The following is a 24586-nucleotide window of genomic DNA, read 5'->3' on the forward strand; positions in this document are numbered from 1 at the left end:
GAGAACAGCCACATGTCAAGGAAACAAGGACTTCAGACCTATAGCCACAAGGAACTGAAATCTGCCAACAATGTGAATGAACTTGGAAGTGGATTCTCCTCCAGGGCCTCCAGATAAGAGATCAGTCTGGCCAATACCTTGATTTTGGCCTTGTGAGACTCTATGTAGAGAATGCCATAGAGTCCACCAGGTCTTCTGATCTACAAAACTACTACAAATTGTGAGATGATAAATGGGTGTGGTTTTAAACTGCTAAGACTGTGGTGATTTATTACATAGCAGTAGAAACCTAATATAGTAGAGCAAGATTTAAATGTAAACTAATAAATTCCTTTTTCAATATTACCTATATTCCTATTTCACCTCAGAGATCCCAAAAGAACTTCACATACTTGGCACAGCTACAAAGAAGGATAAATTCGCCTTCTCAAAGAAAGAAAAAAATTGATAATATCAATGAATTTTTAAAAGATAAAGAATCTCACCTCCTTCAGTCCCGATTCAGGAGTGAAGATGGATATGAACAGAAGTCCTTCTTTTTAACATCTGATCCACATGATAACTTTTTTTTAACTACTAGGGAACAGAATATGATTTGGAGTTGAAAAACCCAAGCACAACTGGGAAGACTCTGTGGAGCTTTTTTGAATGCTCAGTGAACGTGTCGGTTGCTCAGTCATGTCCGACTCTTTGTGAACTCATGGACTATAGTCCACCAAGCTCCTCTGTCCATGGAATGAATTCACCGGGCAAGAATACTGGAGTGAGTAGCCATTCCCTTCTCCAGGGGATCTTCCCGACCCAGGGATCAAACCCAGTTCTCCCGCACTGGGGGCAGATTCTTTACCGTAGGAGCCACCGGGGAAGCCCATGCTGTGCAAGTTACCACCCAACTCCAGTCAAGGCTGGGCCCAAGGAAAATCTTGCTGAAAGACGGATGCAAGTGGTTACAGATGAGCAAAAGATCTTCAATTTAAACAGTTTTCGGAGTCTTTGTGGTTAAGGTTTTGTTTTTAGCCATTACGTGCAGCATGTGAGATCCTAGTTTCCCAACCAGGGGTTGAACCTGCGCCTTTTGCGTTGGGAGCACAGTCTTAACCACTGGATCACCAGGAAAGCCCCTAAACAGGTTTTTTTTTTTTTTTTTTTTCCCATTCAAATAATTTTCCACAGTGACTCCAAGAACTAATTTCATCTATCTGTTCTATTGGACTGTATAAACTGCAGCCATTACTAGGACCTACACAACTTTGTGTCATCTATCCTGCTTAGCATGATGGACCTACTAGCTGTGGTACCTTGAGAAAATTATCATCTCTAAACTTCAGTTTCTTAATAAGTAAAATGGAAAAGCAATATCTAACTCAAAGGGATACACTGAAGATGACACAAAATAAGCAAAGGAGGAACTTAGAACACTGTCTAGCATAATGCAAGAGCTGTCTTTTTTTATCACATCAAGGTCAATTAAATGAATAAAAATAATGGTAAACCCAGCCTTGTTTACGATATTACAAATTATTACAAGAAAACATGTATGAATAGCAGCATTATTTATAAAAGCCCAAAGCAGAAACAACTCAAAATAATCACCAAGTGATGAAGGCATAAACGAAATGTGGTATAGCCATACAATGGAATATTACTTGGCCATTAGAAGAAATGAAGTAGCACTACATGATAAAACATGGATAAATCTTAAATACATTATAAATGGAAGACGTCCAGAGACAAAAGGCCACATACTGTATGAGTCCATTTCTATCAAATATTCAGAATAGGCAAATTCATAGAGACAGAAAGTAGATTAGTGATTGTTAGGGACTGGGAAAAGGGGGCAATCACACAAGTAGAATCAAGCTCTCGTTCCCAGACAGAAACACTAAATAAACAACATATGGACAAAAGTAGCTTTGAGAGAATGCTAGAAATGAGTTAAGAACCTGCAATTACCAAACAAATGCCTAACCAAAGGAAAACTGCACTCAAAATGGCAGGAACCCTCATGTTTTCTATCTATCCCTTGCCCTACACTCTGCCCTAGGACATCACAACAGATCAGAAGGAAGCCACCCAGTTTCTGCTCCTCCAATAGGGGAGAAGGAAGAGTGAAAGTGGTTTGCAATGTTCTGGCTTATTAGGAGGCTGCCTGAGGAACTGGTTTCTGTCTTGCCTAACTCGCAGTGCTGTTGGGGACAGAAGCATAGTCTGGCTACCAGGTTGGAGGCCACTGTAAGAAGTGTTACTTGCCTGCAGAGGGAGAAAAGGAACTACAAGAGACGGCAGATCTTTTGGTTACTGGGGACAAGAGATTACAGGCAGGAGAATGCAACAGAATAACTAAAGCGCTGAGGGGAGGCACGGGGTGAGACCTTAAGAGAAATTAAGATATTTTAAAGCAAACATGTATACATATATATGGGAGAAATGGAACAAAAGTACAAATACAGGGCAAAGAAAATGCATCCCCAGAAAAGGCTTCAGAGGACCCTGAGATAAATCTGAGACAATTTAAGTATCAAAATAATTAAGCACAACAGTAAATTATAAGCCCTTGGAAAATAAAATTTATGAAATCACACCCATAACAAATAAATTTAAAAGTAAGGTGAGAAGGAAGGTTCCCTGCTTACAAATGAATGCAGAAAATCGAATACTAAATGTAGACCAAGTGCTAGAATCATTTTGCAAGCAACATGGTAAACATCAGGTAAGAATCACCAGTGGATGCTAAGCCTGAGGAAAATGCTGATGAGAAGGATACAGCATCCAAGACCCATTCCAATCAAAGTAAATAAATAAATAATTTTTAAAAACATTCCAAAAGAAAAAGAATCCTATAACCAGTAAAAATTACCTTTCAAAAAAGATGATGAATCTCATACAAAAAAAAAACTGAAAGTGTATCCAGGACCAGCAAATTATAAGAAATCTTACAGAAAATTGTTTATAAATAGAAGCAAGATTAATGATAATTAGACAAAGGACAGAAGGGAGGGAAAAGATCACATATTGTGAGGTTCTTAAATTATACGTTAAGTGGTGTAATATTATTTGAAGGTGATGAATTAAATAAATATTGTAAACCTATGAACATTTACTAAAAAATAAAATGGTTGTAGCTAATAAGCCAACAGTGTCAAGAAAACGAAAGTTTTAAAAACCCTCAATCTAAAAAATGGTAGGAAAAAAAGAACAAAGGAAAGATAAGACAAAAAAAAAATCACAAAATGGTAGACTTAAACCCACCTATGTCTACAACTACATTAAAAGTAAACAATCTAGTCATTCCACTTAAAAGGAAGAGATGACAGACCAGGTTTTTAAAAAAATCAATTATATGCTATCTTTAAGAAATCTACTTAGGGACTTTCTCGAGGTTCAGTGGTTAAGAATCTGCCTGCCAATGCAGGGGACATGGGTTCAATTCCTGGCCTAGGAACTAAGATCCCACATGCCATGGGGCAACTAAGCCTGTGTACCACAACTAAACCCACATAACACAACTACTGAAGCCCAAGCACTCCAGAGACCATGCTCCGCAAGAAGAGCAGCTACCACAATGAGAAGCCTGGGCATGGCAACAGAGACTAGCCTCCGCTTGCTGCAACTAGAGGAAGTCTGAAACCATCAACGAAGACCCAGCACAATCAAAAACAAATCAATTAATTTAAAAATAATAAATAAAAGAATAAAAAAATATATACAATGAAAAATACAAATCAAAGCAAGCTGCAATGGCTATATTAATATCTAAAAAAGCAGACCTCAGAATAAGGAATATTGTCAGGGATAAAGAGGGACACTCCCTAATTATAAACGAACTGATCTGCCAAGAAGATATGAAAAAACTGTCACAACTGAAAGGAGGAATAGACGAATCTACAATTACTGTTGGAGATTTCAACAGTCCTCTCTCAGTAATTAACAGAACAAGGAGACAGAAAATCAACATGGATATACAAGACAATGATCACTAACAACTAGATGGTATATTTATAGTTTTATGGATCAATTAAAAAACATCAGAATACACATCCTTTTAAATGCACATAGAACATTTACGAAGATAGATAATATTCTGTAACAGAAAACAGGTACAAATGCATTTAAAAGAACTGATATCATACAGAATGCTATTTGACAAACAGAATCGAACTATAAGTCAGTAACAGAGATATCTGTAATAATAAAAAAAAAGTAGAAAACTAAACAACATACTTCTAAATAACATGGATGAAATAAATCACAAGACTTATAACTGCAAATGAGTTGACAATTATCTCAAAAATGTTTACTTAAAATACTTTTAAAACACTAAAATACTAAGAAGTCTCAAATCAGTAATTTAAGTTACTACATTAAGCAACCAAAAAAAAAGAGCAAATTAAATCCAAAGTTATGCTTAAGAAATGTAACAATACAGATAAAAACAGAAGTCAATGAAACAGAAAATGGACAAACAACAGAGAATAATCAATGGAACCAAAAGCTTTTTGTTGTTCTTGTTATAAGATCAATACAATTGATAAACCTCTTGCCAGAGAGATAAGGAATAAAAGACTAGACACAAATTACCGGTATCAGCAAGAAAAGAGGGAACATCACTTCAGGGCGACAGACATGAAATAATAATAAAATATTATGAACACTTCCATCTAATGAAATTCAAAAACTGTAGATGAAACAAACAAATTCTCTCAAAGACACAAATTACAAAAACATACTCAAAAAGTAGATAATCTGGATAGTTCTAACTCGACTAAATAAATTTAATTCATAATTTAAAACCTTTTCAGAAGCCTACAATGTTATGAACCTCCATTCATCGTTCTCCAGACACTGTCTACCAGATCAAATCCCTTGAATCTATTCATCACCTCCACTGTATAATCATAAGGGATTTGATTTAGGTCATACCTGAATGGCCTAATGGTTTTCCCTACTTTCTTCAATTTAAGCCTGAATTTTGCAATAAGGAGCTGATGATCTGAGACACAGTCAGCTCCAGGTCTTGTTTTTGCTGAGTATATAGAGGTTCTCCATCTTCGGCTGCAAAGAATATAATCAACCTGGTGATGTCCATGTGTAGAGTTATCTCTTGTGTTGTTGGAAGAGGATATTTGCTATGCAGTATGTTTTCTTGGCAAAACTGTTAACCTTGACCCTGCTTCATTTTGTAGTCCAAGGCCAAACTTGCCTGTTACTCCAGGTATCTCTTGACTTCCAATTTTTGCATTCCAATACCCTCCAGTGAAAAGGACATGTCTTTTTGGTGTTAGTTCTACAAGGTCTTGTAGATTTTCACAGAGCTGTTCCACTTCAACTTCTTCACCATTAGTGGCTAGGGCCTAGACTTGGATTACTCTGATGTTGAACAGTTTGCCTTGGAAACAAACCAAGATCATTTTGTTGTTTTTGGGATTGCACCCACGTTCTGCATTTCAGACTCTTTCACTGACTATAAGGGCTACTTTATTTCTTCTAAGGGATTTCTTGCCCACAGTAGGAGATATAGTGGTTATCTGAACAAAATTCACCCATTCCTGTCCATTTCAGTCCACTGATTCCTAAACTGTCAATGTTCACTCTTGCTATCTACTGCTTGACCACCTCCAATTTACCTTGATTCATGGACTTAACATTCCAGGTTCCTATCCAATATTGCTCTTTATAGCATCAGACTTTACTTTCAGTACCAGACACAGCTGAGAAAAGAAAAGAAGTGAAAGGCAAAGAAGAAAGAAAAGATATAGCTAACTGAACACAGAGTTCCAGTGAACAGCCAGGAGAGACAAGTCTTCTTAAGTGAACAATGCAAAGAAATAGAGGAAAACAACAGAATGGGAAAGACTAGAGATCTCTTCAAGAAAATCAGAGATACCAATCAAACATTTCATGCAAAGATGGGCAAAATAAAGGACAAAAACGGCAAGGATCTAACAGGAGCAGAAGGGATTAAGAAGAGTTGGCAAGAATACACAGAAGAACTATACCAAAAAGGTCTTAATGACTGAGATAACCACAATGGTGTGGTCACTCACCTAGAGCCAGACATCCTGGAATATGAAGTCAAGTGGGTCTTAGGAAGCAGTACTATAAACAAAGCTAGTAGAGGTGATGAAATTCCATCCAAGCTACTTCAAATCCTAAAAGATGATGCTGTTAAAGTAATGCATTCAGTTCAGTTCAGTTCATTCGCTCAGCAGTGTCCAACTCTTTGCAATCTCATGAACCGCAGCACGCCAGGCCTCCCTGTCCAGCACCAACTCCCGGAGTCCACCCAAACCCATGTCCATTGAGTCGGTGATGCCATCCAACCATCTCATCCTCTGTTGTCCCTTTCTCCTCCTGCCCTCAATCTTTCCCAGCATCAGGGTCTTTTCAAATGAGTCAGCTCTTCGCATCAGGTGTCCAAAGTATTGGAGTTGCACCTTCAAAATCAGTCCTACTAATGAACACCCAGGACTGATCTCCTTTAGGATGGACTGGTTGGATCTCCTTGCAGTCCAAGCGACTCTCAAGAGTCTTCTCCAACACCACAGTTCAAAACCATCAATTCTTCAGCGTTCAGCTCTCTTTATAGTCCAACTCTCACATCCATACATGACCACTGGAAAAACCACAGCCTTGACTAGACAGACCTTTGTGGACAAAGTAATGTCTCTGCTTTTTAATATGTTGTCTAGGTTGGTCATAACTTTCCTTCCAAGGAGTAAGCGTCTTTTAATTTCATGGCTGCAGTCACCATCTGCAGTGATTTTGGAGCCCAGAAAAATAAAGTCAGCCACTGTTTCCACTGTTTCCCCATCTATTTGCCATGAAGTGATGGGACCGGATGCCATGATCTTAGTTTTCTGAATGTTGAGCTTTAAGCCAACTTCTTCCCTCTCTTCTTTCACTTTCATCAAGAGGCTCTTTATTTTTTTAATTTTTTTTTTTGTCAACCTACCATTTTTTTTTTTTATTAGTTGGAGGCTAATTACTTCACAACATTTCAGTGCGTTTTGTCATACATTGATATGAATCAGCCATAGATTTACATGTATTCCCCATTCCGATCCCCCCTCCCACCTCCCTCTCCACCCGATTCCTCTGGGTCTTCCCAGTGCACCAGGCCCGAGCACTTGTCTCATGCATCCCACCTGGGCTGGTGATCTGTTTCACCATAGATAATATACATGCTGTTCTTTCGAAACATCCCACCCTCACCTTCTCCCACAGAGTTCAAAAATCTGTTCTGTACTTCTATGTCTCTTTTTCTGTTTTGCATATAGGGTTATCATTACCATCTTTCTAAATCAAGAGGCTCTTTAGTTCTTCTTCACTTTCTGCCATAAAGGTGGTGTCATTTGCATATCTGAGGTTACTGATATTTCTCCCAGCAATCTTGATTCCAGCCAGTGCTTCCTCTAGCCCAGCATTTCTCATGATGTACTATGCATATAAGTTAAATAAGCCAGGTGACAATATACAGCCTTGACGTACTCCTTTTCCTATTTGGAACCAGTCCGTTGTTCCATGTCCAGTTCTGACTGTTGCTTCCTGACCTGCATATAGCATTCTCAAGAGGCAGGTCAGGTGGTCTGGTATTCCCATCTCTCGAAGAATTTTCCACAGTTAACTGTGATCCACACAGTCAAAGGCTTTGGCATAGTCAGTAAAGCAGAAATAGATGTCTTGCTGGAACTCTCTTGCTTTTTCCAGCAGATGTTGGCAATTTGATCTCTGGTTCCTCTGCCTTTTCTAAAACCAGCTTGAACATCTGGAAGTTTACGGTTCACGTATTACTAAAGCCTGGCTTGGAGAATTTTGAGCATTACTTTGCTAGTGTGTGAGATGAGTGCAATTGTGCGGTAGTTTGAGCATTCTTTGGCATTGCCTTTCTTTGGGATTGGAATGAAAACTGACCTTTTCCAGTCCTGTGGCCACCGCTGAGTTTTCAAATTTCCTGGCATATTGAGTGCAGCACTTTCACAGCATCATCTTTTACAATCTGAAATAGATCAACTGGAATTCCATCACCTCTACTAGCTTTGTTCGTAGTGATGCTTCTTAAGGCCCACTTGACTTCACATTCCAGGATGTCTGGCTCTAGGTGAGTGATCACACCATCGTGATTATCTGGGTCGTGAAGATCTTTTTTGTACTCAATGCATTCAATATGTCATCAAATTTGGAAAACTCAGCAGTGGCCACAGGACTGGAAAAAGTCTGTTTTCAATCAAATTCCAAAGAAAGGCAATGCCAAAGAATGTTCAAACTACGCACAATTGCACTCATCTCACATGTTAGCAAAGTAATGCTCAAAATTCTTCAAGCTCAGCTTCAGCAGTATGTGAACCGAGAACCTCTAAACATATAAACTGGATTTGGAAAAGAAGGAGGAACCAGAGATCAAACTGCTAACATTCGTTGGATCACAAGAAAATCAAGGGAATTCCAGAAAAACATCTACTTCTGCTTTGTTGACTACACTAAAGTCTTTGACTGTGGATCACAACCACCTGTGGAAAATTCTTAAAAAGAAGGGAATACCAGATCATCTTACTTGCTTCCTGAGAAATCTGTATGCAGAACAAGAAGCAAGAGTTAGAACCTGATAGGGAACAACGGACTGGTTCAAAATTGGGAAAGAAGAACTTCAAGGCTGTATATTGTCACCCTGCTTATTTAACTTATAGGCAGAGTACATCATGTGAAATGCTGGGCTAGATGAATCACAAGCTGGAATCAAGATCAACAAGCTCAGATAAGCAGATGACACCACTCTAATGGCAGAAAGCAAAGAGGAACTAAAGAACATCTTGATGAAGGTGAAAGAGCAAAGTGAAAAAGTTGGCTTCAAATGCAACATTCAAAGAACTAAGATCATGAGTTTGAGCAAACTCCAGGAGATGGTGAAGGACAAGGAAGCCTGGTGTGCTACAGTCCATGTGGTCGCAGAGTCAGACAATAGAAACCTACATATCTAGATGGCTTCAATGATGAATTTTCTTAAACATTTAAGGAAAAACAATACCTATACAAACTTACATGAACTCAGAAAGTTAGAAGAGAACACTTCTTAACTCAGTTGACTAATCTGGTTTTTAATCAGATGGTTAGTACTACCCCTAATACCAAAACCAGATGAAGACTAAAAAAGTGATATAAATGAACTTATTTACAAAACAGAAATAGACTCAGACACAAAAAACAAATTTGTTTATCAGAAAGTACAGCAGGAGTGGCAGGTAAGAGTTAGGGATAATTTAGGAATTTGGGATTAACATATACACACTACTATGTATAAAATAAATAAACCACAAGGACCTATTATATAGCATAGGGAACTAACTATATTCAATGTCTTGTAACAACCTATGATGGAAAAGAATCTGAAAAAGAATACACATATATACACACACATAACAATCACTGTGCTGCCCACCTGAAGCTAACACATACAGGTGAAAACATCACAAAAAAACTAAAACCAGTATCTCTTATGAACACAGATATAAAACTCCTTAATAATTAAGCTCTCGTAAATCAAATCCATCAAAATCCAGTTTTAGTATAAGTGTTGCTAAAGTGAGCACAAATCCAGGAAAATATAAAAACTATAATACATCAAAAATAAGTGAAGTTATCTAAAGAGCCAGACTGGCTTAAGATTAAAAAAATTAATAAATGTGTGCTCGCTTCGGCAGCACATATACTAAAATTGGAACGATACAGAGAAGATTAGCATGGCCCCTGTGCAAGGATGACACGCAAATTCGTGAAGCGTTCCATATTTTTAATCCATGGCTGATTCATGTCAATGTATGGCAAAAACCACTACAATATTGTAAAGTAATTAGCCTCCAACTAATAAAAATAAATGGGAAAAAAAAAAGATTAAAAAAAAAATTTGCAAAACTAAAACTTCAGAAAAAAATTAATAAATGTAATCAAGTGTATTTATACTATGAAGGAAAATACATAAATCTCATATTAAAAAAGGTTAACAAAGTTTAATACTCAGTTGTGATTTTTTTTTTAAACTCTCACCAAACTATGAAGAGAATGGAATTTCCTTAACCGATAAAGAGCATCTGTAAAACTTAATAATAAAAGACTGAGGACTTCCCTGGCAATCCAGCAGTGAAGATTCAGCCCCTTCACTGCAACAGAACTAAGATCCCACATGCTCTGTGGTGTAGTCAAAAACATAATAACAGTAATAGTGAAAGACTGAGTACTGTTCCCCTAGGATAGAGAACTGCAGGTGGGGGAGGGCCAACAGGAGCCACCCCTCGCCCAAGATCAGGAGGGGCGGCCGTGAGGAGCCACCCCTTTGTCCAAGGTCAGGAGGGGCGGCTGAGAGGAGACACCCCTCGTCCAAGGTCAGAAGGGGCGGCCGAGAGGAGACACCCCTCGTCCAAGGTCAGGAGGGGCGGCCGAGAGGAGATACCCCTCGTCCAAGGTCAGGACGGGTGGCCGTGAGGAGACACCTCTCATCCAAGGTAAGAGAAACCCAAGTAAGACGGTAGGTATTGCGAGAGGGCATCAGAGAGCAGACACACTGAAACCATAATCACAGAAAACTGGCCAATCTGGTCACACGGACCACAGCCTTGTCTAACTCAGTGAAACTAAGCCATGCCGTGTGGGGCCACCCAAGATGGACGGGTCATGGTGGAGTAGTCTGACAGAATGTGGTCCACTGGAGAAGGGAATGGCAAACCACTTCAGTATTCTTGCCTTGAGAACCCCATGAACAGTATGAGAAGGCAAAATGATAGGATACTGAAAGAGGTACTCCCCAGGTCGGTAGGTGTCCAATATGCTACTGGAGATCAGTAGAGATATAACTCCAGAAAGAAGGAAGGGATAGAGCCAAAGCAAAAACAATACCCAGTTGTGGATGGGACTGGTGATAGAAGCAAGACCCGATGCTGTAAAGAGCAATACTCATAGGTACCTGGAATGTTAGGTCCATGAATCAAGGCAAATTGGAAGTGGTCAAACAGGAGATGGCAAGAATGAACGTCGACATTCTAGGAATCAGCGAACTAAAATGGACTGGAATGGGTGAATTTAATTCAGATGACCATTATACCTACTACTCTGGGCAGGAATCCCTTAGAAGAAATGGAGTAGTCATCACGGTCAACAAAAGAGTCTGAAATGCAGTACTTGGATGCAATCTCAAAAACGACACAATGATCTCTGTTCATTTCCAAGGCAAACCATTCAATATCATGGTGATCCAAGCCTATGCCCCAACCAGTAACGCTGAAGAAGCTGAAGTTGAACAGTTCTATGAGGACCTACAAGACCTTGTAGAACTAACACACAAAAAAGATGTCCTTTTCATTATAGGGGACTGGAATGCAAAAGTAGGAAGTCAAGAAACATCTGGGGTAACAGGCACATTTGGCCTTGGAGTACGGAATGAAGCAGGGCAAATGCTAATAGAGTTCTGCCAAGAGAACGCACTGGTCATAGCAAACACCCTCTTCCAACAACAAAGAGAAGACTCTACATATGGACATCACCAGATGGTCAACACCGAAATCAGACTGATTATATTATTTGCAGCCAAAGATGAAGCAGCTCTATACAGTCAGCAAAAACAAGACTGGGAGCTGACTGTGGCTCAGATCATAAACTCCTTATTGCAAAATTCAGACTGAAATTGAAGAAAGTAGGGAAAGCCACTAGACCATTCAGATATGAGTTAAATCAAATCCCTTACGATTATGCAGTGGAAGTGAGAAATAGATTTAAGGGACTAGATCTGATAGACAGAGTGCCTGATGAACTACGGATGGAGGTTCATGACATTGTACAGGAGACAGGGATCAAGACCATTCCCATGGAAAAGAAATGCAAAAAGGCAAAATGGCTGTCTGAGGAGGCCTTACAAATAGCTGTGAAAAGAAGAGAAGCGAAAAGCAAAGGAGAAAAGGAAAAATATTCCCATTTGAATGCAGAGTACCAAAGAATAGCAAGGAAAGATAAAAAAAAGTCTTCCTCAGCAATCAGTGCAAAGAAAAAGAGGAAAACAACAGAATGGGAAAGACTAGAGATCTCTTCAAGAAAATTAGAGATACCAAGGGAATATTTCATGCAAAGATGGCCTCAATAAAAGACAGAAATGGTAGGGACCTAAGAGAAGCAGAAGATATTAAGAGGTGGCAAGAATATACAGAAGGACTGTACAAAAAAGATCTTCACGACCCAGATAATCACGATGGTGTGATCGCTCACCTAGAGCCAGACATCCTGGAATGTGAAGTCAAGTGGGCCTTAAAAAGCATCACTATGAACAAAGCTAGTGGATATGATGGAATTCCAGTTGAGCTATTTCAAATCCTGAAAGATGATGCTGTGAAAGTGCTGCACTCAATATGCCAGGAAATTTGAAAACTCAGCGGTGGCCACAGGACTGGAAAAGGTCAGTTTTCATTCCAATCCCAAAGAAAGGCAATGCCAAAGAATACTCAAACTAGTGCACAATTTCACTTATCTCACATGCTAGTAAAGTAATGCTCAAAATTCTCCAAGCCAGGCTTTAGTAATACGTGAACCGTAAACTTCCAGATGTTCAAGCTGGTTTTAGAAAAGGCAGAGGAACCAGAGATCAAATTGCCAACATCCGCTGGATCATCGAAAAAGCAAGAGAGTTCCAGCAAGACATCTATTTCTGCTTTATTGACTATGCCAAACCCTTTGACTGTGTGGATCACAGTTAACTGTGGAAAATTCTTCAAGAGATGGGAATACCAGACCACCTGACCTGCCTCTTGAGAATCCTATATGCAGGTCAGGAAGCAACAGTTAGAGAACTGGACATGGAACAACGGACTGGTTCCAAATAGGAAAAGGAGTACATCAAGGCTGTATATTGTCACCTGGCATTTATAATTTAAATAAATTATATGCAGAGTACATCATGAGAAACGCTGGGCTGGAAGAAGCACAAGCTGGAATCAAGATTGCCGGGAGAAATATCAATAACTTCAGATATGCAGATGACACCACCCTTATGGCAGAAAGTGAAGAGGTCTTGAAGAAAGTGAAAGAGGAGAGGGAAGAAGTTGGCTTAAAGCTCAACATTCAAAAAACTAAGATCGTGGCATCCGGTCCCATCACTTCATGGCAAAAAGATGGGGAAACAGTGGCTGACTTCATTTTTCTGGGCTCCAAAATCACTGCAGATGGTGAGTGCAGCCATGAAATTAAAAGACGCTTACTCCTTAGAAGGAAAGTTATGACCAACCTAGATAGCATATTAAAAAAGCAGAGACATTACTTTGCCAACAAAGGTCCATCTAGTCAAGGCCATGGTTTGTCCAGTGGCCATGTATGGATGTGAGAGTTGGACTGTGAAGAAAGCTGAGTGCCATAAGAATTGATGCTTTTGAACTGTGGTGTTGGAGAAGACTCTTGAGAGTCCCTTGGACTGCAAGGAGATCCAAGCAGTCCATCCTAAAAGAGATCAGTCCTGGGCGTTCACTGGAAGGACTGATGCTGAAGCTGAAACTCCAATGCTTTGGCCACCTCATGCGAAGAGCTGACTCATTGGAAAAGACCCTGATGCTGGGAGGGATTGGGGGTAGGAGGAGAAGGGGACGACAGAGGAGGAGATGGCTGGATCGCATCACCAACTCGATGGACAGGAGTTTGAGTAAACTCCGGGAGTTGGTGATGGACAGGGAGGCCTGGCGTGCTATGATTCATGGAGTCGCAAAGAGTCAGACACGAAGGAAAGAATGTCCTCTCTCACACCTTCTACTCAACACTATATTCAAGGTCCTAGCCATATATCCAATAGAAAGACAAATATCATATGACATCACTTACATGTGGAAACTAAAATATGATACTAATGAATTTATTTACAAAACAAACAAACTCACAGACATAGAACTCAAACTTATGATTACCGAAGGGTAAAAAGGATTAGTGAGAGAGAAATCAGGAGTTTGGGATTAACAGATACAAACTATATATAAAATAGATAAACAACAAGGTCCTACTATATCACACAGGGAACTGTATTCAATATCCTATAATACACCATAAGGGAAAAGAATATGAAAGAGTATGTGTATGATGTATGTGTAAGTGAATCACTTTGTTATATATCAGAAATTAACAAAACACTGTAAATCAACTATACTTCAATGAACAATTTAAAAAATAAGACACCACCAAATGTTGAACCTAAACTCTTCATACATCATTAGTGGTAGGAAGAGGCACAACCACAACCTGAAATAGTTTTAACAGTTTTCTATAAAATTAAACATGTATCTGCACTTGATCCAACAATTATACTCCTAAGTACCTGCCCAAGAGGAATAAAAACATACTTAACACAAAGATTTCTACACAAATGATTAAAATAGGTTCATTTATAATACACTAAAAACCACCCAAAGAGCTGAACTAAACACATTTTAGTACATTCATGCAAAGGAATATACTTAACAATAAAAAGAAACGAACTACTGTAACACACACACAACATGAATGAAGCTCAAAAATGTTCCACTGAACAAAAAAAATAAAAGCCACAAAGACTATATCCTGGGGTCTTCCCAGAGGTAAAGATTCCGTGCTTTCACTGCAGGGGGCATGGGTTCGATCGCTGGTCAGGGAAGTAAGATCCCACATGCTGCATGGCACAACCAAACAACAACATAAAGACTATATACTGCATAATTCCATTTATATGAAACTCTAGCAAAGGGAAATCCAACAGTAACAGCAGATAAGTGGTTGGCTGGAATCACCAGCAGATGAGCTGGCAGGAAGTGGAAGTGGCTGCAAAGATATACAAAGGAACTTTTTGGGCTAATGGAAATGTTCTACATCTTGTTTTTGATGGTTGTTGCACAGCTGTATATGTCTTATGTCTGTCAAAACTCAGAGCATATTCTTAAAATATGCTTTATATTTTAAGCATAATGCTTTATATTATATGTGCATTATATTCTTTGTAAGTTGTAACTCTATAAAGTTGATTTTGAAAATAAAATGGAAAAAAACCATCAAAAAATTTTAAGTTTACATCCCCCTAACCCATGTATTCCAATTCTAAGAATTTATCCAAAATGTACCCCAAAGAAACTGTGAGCCAAAAACACAAAGGTGTATTTACAAAAATGTTCATTATAGCAGTATTTAATAGAAATAATTTCCTTTAGTGGTCCATCACAGGGGATTGATGAAATAAGTTAGGGTACATACATAGACTAGGATCTTTACAGCACCTAAAGGCACCGATTAGATTTATATGTATTGACCCAAAACATGTTGTTAAATCAAAAAGATAGGGAGGTCCCTGGTTGCCTAGTGGTTAGGATTCCGGACTCTCACTGCTATGGCCCTGGTTCCATCCCTGGTCAAGGAACTGAGATACCAAAAGCCAGGTACAGCCAAAAAAAAAAAAAAAAAAACCACAAAGGTAATTAGAAAACAGTGTGTGTAACAATTTTAATAAATATATATAATACAAACATATGTAAATTTTTTTAATGTATGAGCCAACTTTATACCAAGAGATCTTTCTTATAAGGAAGAGAATGCTAAGACCACTCCTATTTTAGAGATGAAGAAACTCTCATCAGAGATGTCAGATAAGTGTCAGAGGAATCAAAATAAGACTGAGAGCCACACGGTCTTTCAGGAAACAACTGATATCTCAATGAACAGGTATACATTCTTCAAAGTTACCAGAAAAGAACTCTCCTCAGTTGGAAAAATAAAAGCAGAGTACCAGTGGAAAATGTCTGCATGGTTTTATAGCCATTTGCTTATCGGTCTAACATTAGAATGAAATACAGTAAAACTTTCTTCCATGTAATAGGTAGATAATGGTTCCTTATTTACTGTTTTATGCTGTTCTTACTTCCCTGCTGTTATCAAGATCTGATTTAAAAGCAGGAAGAAGACATGTCAGTGTGGAGTCTCCCTGAGAGCAGGAAGGAAGTACTTGGGACTGATTAAGGCCAGCATGATACACATAGTGGCCAATCTCATTCCAGCTGAGTTAAAGTAATCATTCCAATATTTATTCCTTTTCAGCCCGTGCCAGGAAACAAAAGAAAAGTGAGAAACATTCACACGTATACAGAGAGCGAGAGAAAGAAAAAGGCCAATTATTACAATCTGCTTGTCACGTATCAGGTATTTGTAATATTTCAAAAAATAAATAATCATTGAGCTTCAATAAGTGGTATTTACAAGGTAAAACAATTCCAAAACTTACCAGCACGACCCCCACAAAATTTATCCAAACCATACTGAAAGTTCAGTGTTTCTGATCTTCTCCTACCCTACCCTCCACTCCCACTGAGAATGAGATCATCTTGCTATGAAATTTTAAGGGGAAAAAAGATACTCTGGTGGTTGACTAATGACAATTAGTAATATTCTGATGGCTTTCTAATCATATATATGTATGCATGGATACACACATATGTATAGTATTTGAGTACTGAACTTACAGATGTACCTTTGTTCTAGCACATAAATGCCAAGTAAGAAACTTTGAGATTATACAGTTCTGTACTGTCTACTCACATTTGCCCAGTCTGTATCTTCTTATCATCTTAAATAATCAAGTTGATCAACTGTCACCCCCATCCCACAAAAGTACTTGGATTCAAATACTTCTATATCTGCATACCTATATCTCACTCTATCCTACTACCTAAAGACCCAGCTTGAGCAATATGGACAGGATGGACAAAGGAAAGAAAAAAGAAGAAAGGATCTTACAAAAATTCTCACCAAATCATTTTTGCTGACCTTGCCCACAACTATCAAATAGAGTGTTCATCTACTCTGAATACTCCAAGTAATATTAATACTTTTAACCTAACCAGTCATAAAAATATCAGGAATAGCAGTTACCTTTTATTAAACATTTCTTATGTATCCAGCACCATGCTGAGTACTATATGTTATCTCATTTAATCCTCCCTACAACTCTCCAAAGCAGGCTGTAAAAATTTGGAGAGGTTCACTTGTTCGAGTCTATACAGATTGAAGAACCCAGAATCAGATGTAGGTCCATCTGTTTCAAGAACCAAAAAAAATACTAACCACCATTCTATTTTATCCACACGCTTTTATTCCTCTCTTTACTACAAGATTGAGAAAACACAGTATGGACACCCATATGCAAAAAAATGAACCTCGACCTAAACCTTACAACTTAAACAAATACAAAAATTAACTAGATCACAGATCTAAGTGTAAAAAAGCAAAACCATAAAAATTCTAAGAGAAAACCTTTGTGACTTGGGGCTATGCAAAAAGCCATTAAAAAGTTCAATCCATAAGGAAAAATTAATAAATTGGACTTCATCAAAATTTAAAACTTTTGCTCTATAAAAGTCACTGATAAGAGGATGAAGAGATAAGCTACAGCCTGGGGAAAAATATTTGGAAATCACATATCCTTGAAACAACTTGTATGTGTAACATTTACAAAAGAACTCTCAAAACTCAGCAGTAAGAAAACAATTTTAAGTTGTGCATTAAGATGTGAACGTGGGCCTCCCTTGTGGTCCAGTGGTTAAGAATCCACCTTGCCTGGTCCAGGAAGATCCCACAGCTACTGAGTCCATGCGCTGCAACTACCGAAGCCCACACGCCTGGAGCTTGTGCTCCACAACAAGAGAAGCCACTACAATGAGAAGCTCACACACTGCAACAAAGGGTAGCCCCTGCTCACTTCAACTACAGAAAGCCTGCGTGACCAACAAAGACACACCACAATAAAAAAAATAAATAAAAATATAAATCTTAAAAAAAAAAGTCAACACATCCCCAAAGCAGATATAAGAATGGTTAAAAAACACACAATAAAAAGATGTTCAACATCATTAGCCATTAAAGAAATGCAAATTAAAACCACCATAAGATATCATTACACACTCATTAGAATGGCTAAAATGAAACTGCCAACACCACCAAATTCTGGTAAGGATGCAGAACAGCTGGAATTCTCTTATACTGCTGATGGGAGTGTAAGGCAATAAAGGCATTCTGAAAAACAGTTTGGTAGTTTCTTATGAAGTTAAAAATACACCTACCATATATCCCAGCAATCCCACTCCTGAGTACTTAAAGAAATGAAAACTATGTTCACATAAAAACCTGTACACACACAAAAAAAAACAAAAAAAAAACCTGTACACAAATGTTTATAGTAGTTCTACTTATAATTGCCAAAAACTGGAAACAAATTAATGAAAGAGGATAAACTACTGAAATACACAACTCAGCCATTATACTTAGTGGAAAAAAAAAACAGTCTCACATACAGTACATTCTCAAGAAAGACAATGCTAACAGTAACCAAGAAGGGATCAGTGATTGCCCAGGTTTCAGGTGAGGAAGAGGTGACTCTAACAGACAACATGAGGGAGTTTTTTGGGGGAGTACAGCTGTTCTGTATCCTGATTGTGGTTAAGTGGCTACAGAAATCTATACATGTGTTAAAATGCATAAAAATATACCCACAAGGTGCAGAATGGTAGGTATGTTAAGATGATCCTTTTGGGTCATCCTTTAGAGGATATTTCTGTAATACATGGAAACTTATGTGCTGATACATCTGTAGATACCTTTTTCAGTTCAGAATTAAAAGAAACCATCAGAAAAGATTCCCTTTTTCAGTGGGAGAAGAGATTTGTATATTTCTACTGTTTGAAATACAAGCCATTTTTGTACTCTTCCTTATACTTGAAAAAGTATAAAAAAGTAGAAAAACTTTTCATTTTGTTCTATTTGTTGCTTACCATGGAGCACTTCTCCAGTACTTCCTCCTGGAATTTCAGAAATCGTTCCTGAACTTCAGCTTCATTGAGGAAAAAGGCAAGGAAGTGAGTGAAGGGCTGCTTTCTTCTAAAAGTGAGCAGAAGAACATCAATTCGAGTTCGGGCTGAAATTACACCACTTCGATGCTGGCCAGTGATTACTGTTAAGCCAAAAAGAAAAAAAGATTTAACACGCTCAAGGACCAACAACTGGTTGTAAAATAGGTGACCTCTTAAAACTGTCATCTCTGGGGAACAAAACTGTCATGAATGTGTACACAATTCTGAACAGCAGACAATACCAAGGGTAAGAAAGCTGTTAATGAATCCAGTCTAAGCAGAATGAGGTTTAAACGGAATAACCTTAAGACCACCTGATGAAGCAGGAAAATGAATTCAAAAGCTACAAAGCAATCCCTCATACCTTGCCAGTATGAATGTAAAATGGTGCAGCTGATATGTAGAAGTCTGGCAGTTCCATGAAAAATTAAACAGACAAATATCACATGACCCAGGAATTCCACTCCTAAGTAGAAACTCAAAGGACGTAAAAGCAGGTATTCAAAAAAAAAAAAAGAAAAACTTGTACATATGTTCATAACAGCTTTATTCACAACAGCCAACAGGTGGAAAAACACAAATGTCCTTTAACCAATTATTGAACAAATAAAACGTGGTATTAGGTTATTACCATACACTGAAATACTATTTGGCAAAAAAAAAAAAAAAGAAGTAATCATACATGCAAAAACATGGATGAATCTTGAAAACATTATGCTAAGTTAAAGATGTCAGACACAAAAGACCACATATTGCATGTTTTCATGGATAGGAACTATCTAAACAGGCAAATTCAGAGAGAAAGTAGATTAGTGGTAACAAAGATCTTGGGAGTAGTGAGGAATGGCGAGTGACTGGTTAATGGATATGAAGTTTCCTTTTTGGCTGACAAGTGTTTTGGAACTAGACAGTAGTTGTCCAGCAACTGTAAATGTTTCCTACTCCAGGGGATCATCCCCACCCAGGAATCGAACTTCGAGTCTCTTGCATTGCAGGCAGATTCTTTACAGTCTGAGCTACCAGGGAAGCCCGTAAATGTACTAAATGCCACTCGATTCAACACTTTAAAGTGGTCTAAATGGTAAATTTATGTTGTGTATATTCTACCATTTTAAAGAAAAGAACAATATATTACAGAGAAATTCAAACAATAAAAATTAAGAACAAAAAAAGTGGAGTTTTCTGTTGTGTGAATTTTACCTCAATTTTAAAAAATACTGTGGCAAAATTTGTAGTGATTTGCTATAATAAAAGAGCAAAACAGAATCTGCTACAATATATATGATCCTACCCTAACTGTATGAAAAAATACAAGGTTAAAGTTAAAATGTTTATCTATATCTACATTGTATATATGGATATCAAATTTCCACACCTTAGTGTAATTTGGTCTTCTCTGATCTGGGCTGTCCTTATACATAAATGAAAATAAAGGGAAAAACCACAAAACCTTATACTACAATCTGTAAAAAAAAAAAAAAAATCATTTAAGGATTACATAACCTTTGTTTAATAGAGATTAAACCTCTAGGTTCCAGAACTGGCAGTGCTTGGTTCAAAACAGAAACTAAGGAATGATGTAGAAGATAGGAACAATGAACAAAACTGGCATTTCAATGGAGTATTTATTAAAGAGGAAAGGACAGATTTCTGAATTAATAGCAGCAAAATCTGCTACGTACTTTCAAGACCACAAAGCTTGCTCCTTCCAAGCAAATGCAGAAGTTAAACAAATAATTCCATTTATTTGTCCTAATACTTCCCATTAAAGCATTTGAAATTTTCTATAAGAACAGCTATTTTTTTTTTTAATAAAAATGAAGTTATCATACCCATTTTGTTGTAAAGAAACAAGATGGAAAAGAAGTAAATTATGAATGCACTGGGATTCCAATGATAAAAGAATCTGCCTGCCAATGCTAGAGACTAAGGAGACATTGGTTTCATCCCTGGGTCGGGAAGATTCCCTGCAAGAGGAAATGGCTACCCACTCCAGTATTCTTGCCTGGAGAAACCCATGGACAGAGGAGCCTGGCAGGCTGCATTCCACAGGGTCACAAAGAGTCGAACGCAACTAAGCAACTGAGCACTCACGCACGCACACACGAATGAATTAACAGAAAGCCTAAAAACTGTTTGTCTAAACAGAAAATTGACATAAGTCATAACCAAAAAATGTAAGAGAGCTTCCCAAATGGCGCTAGTGGTAAAGAACCCACCTGTCAATGCAGGAGACATAAGAGACTCCGGTTCAATCCCTGGGTCGGGAAGACCCCTGGAGGAGGGCATGGGGACCCACTCCAGTTATTTTTGCCTGGAGGATCCCAAGGACAAAAGAAAGGAGCCTGGCTGGCTACAGTCCATGGGGTCGCAAGGAGTCAGACATAACTGAAGCGACCTGGCAAGCACGCACAAAAAAATTAAGAAGTAGAGACATGGTATTTTTTTGATGATATAATTTTATTTACAATAGAATACTTTGAGAATCCAAAAGATTCAAATGCCCAGTGAAGGGAAGTGTCCGAGCAGGCATTCAAATAATGTGCCATAGAAATGCTGACACAGGAGGATTCAATGGTAAACTGGAACAAAGTTAAAGTAAAGTAGAAATTATAGTTATCCCTGCACAAGGAAAAAAAAATACGGTAAGAAACTAAAAGAAAAAGGTATGCTGGGGAGGGAAGCTTAAAACTCCTGTTTATGTTTAGCTCTATAAAAATTTAGTACAAAATACTGTATCTGTCCTTTTGCACTAAGAAGGTAGTTTGGCAGAGAATAAGACTAATAAGATGTTTTCATATTTTTAACACAGAAAACTGCTACGGGCATGTCAAAGGTGCTCAGACTTATTTCCAGAAAAAGATTCGAAGTTGAGCCAACAATGACTAAAGAGCAAATATGATGAGGTCAGAAATATTCTTAAAACTACAAATATCTGAGAGGACCAGAATTTACTTGACATGGGTCTAAGGACTACAAGAGATACAGAGGAAGAAAACAAAGGCACTGATGTGGAACTTTATAAAAACCAACTGCATAACTAAAATGACAAAATCATTTTAAAAGCCTGGAGAATCTCATGGACAGAGGAGCCTGGCCGAATACAGTCCATGGGGTTGCAAAGAGTCGGATACAGCTGAAACACGCACAAAAAAATCATTCTTATATCCCACTGCCTGAGGCTTCAAAACAGACTAGACCAAATTCTTATCTAGAGGACAAACTGAAACCTATCAGATCATTTTCTTCTCTAGTTTCTCTAATTTAGGAGAGGCAAAACAACTAATTACAGCATATACCACACCAATGCAACTGCAGTTTTGATTTCACATCAGAACCCAATTTACTGTAACCAGTAAATTCAATTTTTTTATATACTTTACTTCCCTACAAGACCAATAAGCCAGTTTATCCTCTTGTTTTTCAATTAAATTAGTTCCACTAAATTCTTTCTTTTAACAATTAAACACCCTTATTATTCACACTGAAATATTTTGGCTTTCTAAGTCAATAACCTGTCTAACCTTTTCTGGATAAGTTTTGGAACGACTCCAGTATCTTAAAATGGCTAAGGTCTTCACATTTATTGCACGTTATAAATTTTTACCAAAATAAAAATTATTAGCCATCTGTTACTATATGCATAGAAAAAAAATGGGGAACAGACTCAACTGTTAGCAACAATTATGGCTGAAGTTCATAACATAAAAAACTTCTGTTTATACTTTACATATAATTTCTACAAGCTTTTCTTTTTGAAAGCATGTATTAATTTTAAAATCAGAAAAAGGATGAAATAAGCTTTAATGCAATTAATAATTACTTCAGTATTTGCAACCTGAACTTTAACACTTAAAGAAAGACACAAGCTTTTTTTTTTTTTTTAACAGTAATTCTAATGAACTAAATATCTATTTTTATTAAAGAGAGTCCTTCAAAAATGTCATTAAAGTTGTGAAGTTAGCGTTTACTCATTACCAAGGGGCTGGGGGAAACTCCAGCACTTCACTGTCCAAAATAGGAGCCCTCATACAGCTAGTTAAATTAAAAGATAAATGAATTAAAATTAATTAGAATTTAAAATTCAGTTCCTCAGTCACATTAGCCACATTTCAAGTACTCGCTCACGAGTGGCTAGTGGCTCTTTGGACAGTGCAAACACACAACATACCCACCATCATGGAAAGTTCTCCTGGACAGCGCCACTCTCAAGTCAACTGCTACTTCTCTGCCACAGTGATTATTTTTACATAGAACAAAATAAGAAGAGTACTTATAATTCTTTTCTCCTAAAACTTAATACAATCCATGAGTGTTTATGGAATATGGATTATTGGAGGCTGCTGCACTTACCTGACGCTGAAAAATTCCTACTGTTTTAAAAATTCTGTCCCTTCTGTATCCCTCACTCAAAGTCATGTTACAACACAAGTCTGTGCCCTTCGTTCACATTGATGCTTTAGTACAGAACTTTCTGACATGGCTTCTATTGCTAAACTATTTTTCCTCACCTGAACACTTACTTGAATCAGACTGTTGTTTTAATTATTACTCTTAAAATTTCCTTCCTAGTCTACAAAGCAAGATAAAAACAAGATAACTAATAGGGAAAGGGCTGAGCTTCATTTCAAACTTGCTGATCTCACTTTTTTCCTCTAATTCTAACTTGAAATAATTCACAAACTCCATTTCAAGCTACTGAAGCATACAAGAAATCTCCTAATCCACAACAAAATCTGGAAGCTTTACTCCATCAGTGTGTAGTAAAGTATCAAATTAAGGCCCAGGTACTCAACCAAGATAATGCTATATAAGTACATCTTTCCTCATCTGAGAGACTGATACTGATATAAAAAGGACAATAGCTACAGACCCACATAAACAATATAATCATCAAACACCTCAGCTGGGTCACATTATTCCATACACATACAAAAGTGACTGCAAACATATATAGAGTCTCACCAATTTCTCCTTCTTGTCCAGGCTTAGGAATGCTAATGGAAGTTTTGGTCTCCACTTCTAGTTTCTTTCTAGTGTCCCCTCTCTTTCCAACAATATGCCTATAATATAAAGAAAGTTAATTAATGTAAGTCAAAATATACCAGAATAAAGAACTCCAACATATTTAAATCCTATGTGGCCAGAGATACTCCCTCATAGAAGAGTGCTTCAGTAAAAATTCAGTATTTGTAGAGGAAATTGCAAGTCATGTAGCTTTATAGGACATGTTGCATTATATTCACTGACAAAACAATGTCCTACAGCCAATTCAAAGCATAGAAAGAATAATTATACCCAATGCCTCTTTGCTTCTCAAAACTAGATTCTGGGTCTGCAGTTAAGTGAAAGAACAGCTAGCATAGTCTCATTGGCCACTTGAATGGGTCTAGAGTTTGAAGGGGGAAAATCTTGCCCTCTTAGAGAGCAAATTAACTACATTTTGAATTCATCCTACGGGAATTATCCTTCATTAATTAAATAATGCTAAAGAGCTTAGCAAAGAGCAGGGTCCACCAACCAAGACAGAGGCAAGCACAGAAAGAAGTAACCCTCAGGCTGAATTCAAACACACAGACATGTCTTGTCTGGGAGATTTCACCTAAAAATTGGGAAATTTCACCTAAAAAATACAGATTTCTAAATTCTTTCAAAAAATTGGGAGATCTGACTACTCAATGGCAAAAATAGGCTGGAACATGAGCTCATTTCTG

At 37.7% G+C, this 24586-nt stretch overlaps 1 protein-coding gene and 1 non-coding gene across 3 annotated transcripts in view; one reads left to right on the plus strand and one right to left on the minus strand.

Moving 5' to 3' along the window:
- ASCC1 (activating signal cointegrator 1 complex subunit 1) overlaps positions 1–24586 on the minus strand; it is a 100327-nt gene that overhangs the window by 69275 nt on the left and 6466 nt on the right. For both annotated transcript variants that reach the window (XM_061161761.1, XM_061161762.1), the window contains exons 4-5: positions 23838–23935; positions 18795–18973 (exon numbers count right to left, since the gene is read on the minus strand). In XM_061161761.1, the coding sequence (XP_061017744.1) occupies positions 18795–18973; positions 23838–23935 (277 nt within the window). The remainder of the gene's footprint in view (positions 1–18794; positions 18974–23837; positions 23936–24586) is intronic.
- Positions 9680–9786, plus strand: LOC133070828 (U6 spliceosomal RNA). Its single transcript, XR_009696232.1, has one exon. It is a non-coding gene; the product is annotated as a U6 spliceosomal RNA (small nuclear RNA).

Source organism: Dama dama, chromosome 15, assembly GCF_033118175.1.
Source record: "Dama dama isolate Ldn47 chromosome 15, ASM3311817v1, whole genome shotgun sequence".
NCBI classification, from domain to species: Eukaryota; Metazoa; Chordata; class Mammalia; order Artiodactyla; family Cervidae; genus Dama; species Dama dama.